Genomic DNA, 5,538 nt, shown 5'->3' on the forward strand with positions numbered 1-5,538 from the left:
TTCAGCGATAATTTTGAGATATAAAAAAGTCCACGATTCTTTAACTCTTGCTATTTTTTGTTATTTTAAGTTTCAATTTCAGTGTTATGGGAAAAAAAAAAGTTACGCTTGGTAACATTAACCACTGTAGAAATGAGTATGGTGTACTGTGTTGACCCTTTCTCCGTCTTGCTGTCCGTGGTTGGTCAGCTCAAAGTTTGATGTTTCAGATGCGAACCGTAGAAAATTAATAACTGTGTGTCTTGGATGTCATCCTTGCCCGACCAAACATGCTCGTCCTTTCAGCCATAGGTGTGTTATAATGTGTCAGTCAATCCCACTATTCGTTGGTAAAAGAGTAGCCCGATAGTTGGCGGTCACTGATGATAATTATTTGCCTTCTTCTATAGTCTTTCACTGCTAAATTAGGGACGGTTAGTACAAATAACCCTCGTATGGGTAGCTTTTAGCTTTGTACGAAGTTCAAAACAAAACAGTTCTTTGATTTTATCATTGGTTTGAAGTTTTGTACTCAAGTTGACTTTGTTGTCTAGCTGATTAAATCAAAGGTTAGCTGTTGTAGTTTTACAGACTTGACCTTTGAAGTTTAGCCTATGAGGAAACTGTAATGAAAATAGAGCAGTGAATGCTTTTTATATAAAAACTAAGTTTGTTTTTGTTAAATAGCTGCACAGTGAACAGGTTTTATGTAAAAAAATATTCCAAATTTGATATTTATTTGTTTCTTTGAAGTTAAGTACAAAGATGCACAACGGGTTATCTGTGATGTGCCCACCACGGGTATCGAAACCCGGTTTCTTACGTTATAAGACCGCAAGAATACATTGAAAGGCTTCAAATTTGATACCAATATCATGCCATCGGTCAAACTTCCTGAGAGCCTTTGGAAAAGTAAGATTAATATGGGTTTTATAACGCAAAAATTTAAAGTTCGATCCTCGCATGAACACAGTACTGTGTAGCTATTCACAAATCTCTCTCACTTTTTTTTAATCCATGTATCGTTACTGTTTGAAAAGGATAAAAGGGGAGAGAACATTGATTGAAGGAGAGAGCCGTGGGAAAGATCCTTAGGACTATTACAGCTATCAAGTCATACAGTGGTGGAATGCGGGTCAAGTGTGCCACAAACAATGATGGCACGTGTGCGCGCGAGTTCAGCCGATTACCATCGTGCAGCCACCCAGCTACGTGGGGTGCACTAGGGCGAGACGAGGTCACCAATGCACAACGGCTGCCACTATGTTCCCACGGTATAGCGAAGCAGAAGACCGGAGTGTGTCAGAAACTTCCCTCTTACTACCCCCCACCACCACCACTTACGTCTGTCGGTCTTCCACCACCTACTGTTAATTGGATTCTTATAGCGGAAGAAAATGGCCTTCCTGAGGAATGTATAGCAACGCCTAGCTAACAACTCGAAGAGGACCTTACAACGCATCTCTTTTTTTTTTTTGCGATTCCTTCTCTCCACAAATGTGTTTAATTGCTGTAGTTAAGACATTTCGTGAACTTCTTCCTGTTCAGATTACTCTAGAAATTTTGTCACTTTGTCTGTTGTGCTCGATCACCATCTGCGCGAGGCGTCACTAATTTAGAAGCGTTAAACTAAATGGAAAGCAGCTACTCAAAATAACCCACCGCCAACTCTTGGGCTCTTTACCAATGGATTATGCGATTGATGGACACATTATAACGCCCCCAAAAAGGCTGAAAGGTTAAACATGTTTGACTACAGAATTCTATCTTGCGACACTCAAATTGTGGGGCCAAGTGCAGGTCTTGTCAGGTTATGCAAACAAAGTAACATGACAAACAAATCAAGTATCAGATAGGTCAAACACCGAAAATATCAACACGGATTTCAGATCCGTTTTCACGAACTATCTGATAATACTGCTACATGATGTATAAAACTCTAACTCTTGAACTAACAAAGAGTTGTATTTCTTAGTTATCACCTTTCTGTTACAGTTTCTAGAATGTTTCATGACAGTGATCGTTGTGGGTGTATATATACTACACAAAGTCATTTTATAAATACGGGCACACGCATGCGCTCACAGAAGCATATATTTATATGAATGTAAGTTAAATGGAAGGTACAGTTACCTAATGACTATAAATGAGACACACAACTGTTGCTAAACGATAGGTGGATATAGTCTGGGTGCGCCACAAGACGACAGCCCACGTGCAAGGCATGTGCTCCGAAATTATGGTAGAACCGGTTGGTTTTACCACAGAACGCCTGTTTTGATGAGCTTGTCCCCAGGATCTTTCCTCGAGGAAGGCGGAGTTTTCCCACACTCAGGCGCGTTCCTCTGCTCGCTGATAAAAGGCTATGGCACGTGCACTGCAGCCGCACTGGCAGATGTATGCTCTGATTTACAAGTAGAGGGGATATGATGCCTTTACAGGAAGGTGGGGGTGAAAAAAGGGGAAAGCTCGTTGGGGTGTTCGTTGACCATTCAGCGATCACGTGTCGCGAGCCACCGCAATCACACCTATCAACAAACTCGCATGCCTGTACTATGATTGGTGCAGCACAGCGTGGGAAAGTGTCGCCCCTTCGTATCTCAAGCCTACTGCCTCGACACACTCAGTTGACCCTGGGCAGCCATAAAACCTTGCTTCTCATGGTTCTTTCCCACAGTTTAACGTACCACGTGCTCGTGTTCACTTAGCGCCAGTCACGTTCCTGAGCTCAACCACTACATACCATCAGTTTCACTTTGGCTGCGAGCCAACACGTTTGAATATTTACCTGTCTGAATCGTTGTACAGCGAGAGCTGCTACTGTGAAGGATTTTCTAAACATCGAGATGCCTTCAGAAAAATCCTCAATGAAATCCAGCGAAAATCGCAGGGTAAGAATTAATTTCAATAAGAAAACGCCATCCGTTTTTTTTTCTCCTATTATTTTTCACAATAATATACATCATTTACTGAAACTTTATTTTATAAATACTTTAAGAATTGACTTTAAGAAGCCGTGTTGGCTGTCAACCTTCGGTTTTGCTTTTTTGAAAAGGAAAAAAAAAATCTGAATATTTTGTTATAAACAGAGACACCTATATGTTCAAGTTAACATTATTTTTTATTTTTATTTTTTTACAGAGCACCAAGCCTATCATGGAAAAGAGACGACGTGCTCGTATTAACAACAGTCTGGGAGAACTGAAAAACCTAATCTTGGATGCCTTGAAGAAAGATGTAAGACCATGTGTTTGTTTATGACAGTTTCGGTAATTTGAACACAGTTACCTGTTGTGTAATACTATGTGTTTGTTGTATTAATATTTTGGGTGTTTTTGTTTCTTTTATAAAGCATGTTATATTGTTGTGCTTTCTCGAATTATTTTAAAGTTTTAGTTTAAGCTCCGGGGAAAATGTTTGTAATGTATAAACTTCGGGTGATGAGTCTCTGCTGTAACATTTGCAAAACGAAACTGCCATGTGGGGCACGCGCAGGTCACCGTTGAGCAGCCAGTGAATAACATCTTGCGTGCCCTAGCGGAACAAAGTTGCTCGTGGGAATCGTTCTCACGGATCTCGAGACTGCATGAAAGGCCTAGCCAGGTGTTTCCTCGGTCGAGAATACCCGTTGTGTTACTTTCTGTAAGGAGGTGAAGGTGTGTGGGGGTCGTAGGTGGAACAAAGATGCTTTAATAATTGTAAAGAAATGTACAGTTGGTAGTTGTTGGAACAACTTTAATAATTGTAAAGAAATGTACAGTTGGTAGTTGTTGGAACAACTTTAATAATTGTAAAGAAATGTACAGTTGGTAGTTGTTGGAACAACTTTAATAATTGTAAAGAAATGTACAGTTGGTAGTTGTTGGAACAACTTTAATAATTGTAAAGAAGTTGGTAGTTGTTGGAACAAGTGTAGAATGGGATAAAAGAATGTATTTTAAATTTTGCCAGGGAAACGTTCTTAATGTTTGTAGAACTCTTTCGAAAGTTGCTTATATAAGTGTCATTTGTTTGTGTTCCAGAATGCTCGACATTCGAAGTTGGAAAAAGCTGACATTTTAGAAATGACGGTGAAACACCTTCAGAACCTGCAGCGTCAACAGATAACAGCTTGTTCTCTAAGTGACCCTTCAGCCATGTCAAAGTTCAGAGCTGGTTTCAACGAATGTGCCAATGAAGTCTCTCGCTACTTGAGTGGAGTGAAGGGAGTCGACCTTTCAGTCCGGCAAAGACTTATGAACCACTTAGCTGACTGTTTGTCTGGTCTGAGTCCCACTTACCCTCAGAGGTCCAGTAATTACGGTCTTCCGTCCTTGAATCCTGTCCATATTCAGGTTCCAGCTAGTACCACAACCATTGACACCAAGCTCCTCGAAGGTATACAACTTGTACCAACCCGCCTTCAGAATGGAGAAGTAGCCTTCCTTCTTCCTGCAGAGAGACTGAGCAAACACCAGTTCCAAAATCAGTTACCTACTTACTCGCCGGTCATGTCGTCCGTCCCATCAAGTCCAGTTAGTGTCTTGGGGTCATCAGGTATTCTCAGTCCTGCTGCCAGCGATAGGTCACTTTCTAGTCCTGTTACTCACACGTCTACAAATTCTGGACCAGTGTTTGAGCCAATATCTCCTGCGCCATTTCACCAGCAAGAGAAACCAGAGTCTGAGCATGTTTGGAGACCATGGTAACATGGTTCTCATTTTATAACACAGAGACGATCGCTCTGCAGCGGAACTACAGTACAAATCATGACGTGCCATGCAATAACTCGCACGCTCTGTAATAACTAGTTATTTTAGACGTTAAGTGTGTGACTGAACATATTTGTTAATCTGTTCATGAGATACCCAAAAAACAAATTGGTTAGCTGTGATATATTAAGATTTCTACCAGTGTTCATTTCGGAGAATCCGGTGCTTTGTAATTTATTATCATTTGATGTATATATATTGTTCATTTTCATTCATCAGAACATATGAAGTATTTGGTAAATACGAATAATTAAAAATATGTTAAAATAAATATTTTTTGTTGTGTATGCGTTATTTACTGAATTAACAACATGGAAATGAATAGTATTAAAAATAGCATAATTTGTATTATGTAATGGGAAATCATGATATTCTATTCATAGCACAAGTATCCAAATATTTCCTTCCCAGAATGAGTAAGCCTAAAGATCACGGGCGCAGATAGCCTAGTTTGCTTTGCGCTATGAAATACCATACCAAAGACCACGGTGATAAGCTAGGTGGACGAATAAAGAGTTGTTTCATAGATTCTTTAATGTGATTACAAAATGGGAGGAAAATATGTATCGCTCGTTGTCATAAACTTACGTTTTATAATTTCGTGCAAAGCTACACAAGGGCTATCTGCACTAGCCCTTCCTAATTTAGCAGGGTAAGACTAGAGAGTAGGCAGCTAGTCATCACCACCCACCGCTAACTCTTGGGCTACTCTTTTACCAACTAATAGTGGGATTGACCGTAACTTAGAGAACGCCCCCACGGCTGAAAGGGCAAGCATGTTTGGTGTTACAGGGATTCGAACCCGTGA

The 5,538-nt window shown here is 40.3% G+C and overlaps 1 protein-coding gene across 1 annotated transcript; it reads left to right on the plus strand.

Annotated features, from left to right (window-relative positions):
- Window positions 1–2,652: 2,652 nt before the first annotated feature.
- LOC143227861 (transcription factor HES-4-A-like) lies at window positions 2,653–5,001 on the plus strand. The gene is made up of 3 exons (XM_076459207.1): window positions 2,653–2,870; window positions 3,121–3,216; window positions 4,002–5,001. Exons 1-3 carry the CDS (start codon window positions 2,826–2,828, stop codon window positions 4,665–4,667), a joined length of 807 nt encoding a protein of 268 aa, XP_076315322.1. The 5' UTR covers window positions 2,653–2,825; the 3' UTR covers window positions 4,668–5,001.
- Window positions 5,002–5,538: the final 537 nt, after the last annotated feature.

Source organism: Tachypleus tridentatus, chromosome 10 (assembly GCF_004210375.1).
Source record: "Tachypleus tridentatus isolate NWPU-2018 chromosome 10, ASM421037v1, whole genome shotgun sequence".
Taxonomy (NCBI): domain Eukaryota; kingdom Metazoa; phylum Arthropoda; class Merostomata; order Xiphosura; family Limulidae; genus Tachypleus; species Tachypleus tridentatus.

What these genes read in the sequence shown, in the direction of transcription:
- LOC143227861 (XM_076459207.1), top strand. Translation starts at nt 2,826, where the DNA reads ATGCCTTCAGAAAAATCCTCAATGAAATCCAGCGAAAATCGCAGG. An exon ending in AATCCAGCGAAAATCGCAGG is followed by an intron (nt 2,871 to 3,120) that starts GTAAGAATTAAT and finishes ATTTTTTTACAG; the next exon opens with AGCACCAAGCCTATCATGGA. An exon ending in TGGATGCCTTGAAGAAAGAT is followed by an intron (nt 3,217 to 4,001) that starts GTAAGACCATGT and finishes TTTGTGTTCCAG; the next exon opens with AATGCTCGACATTCGAAGTT.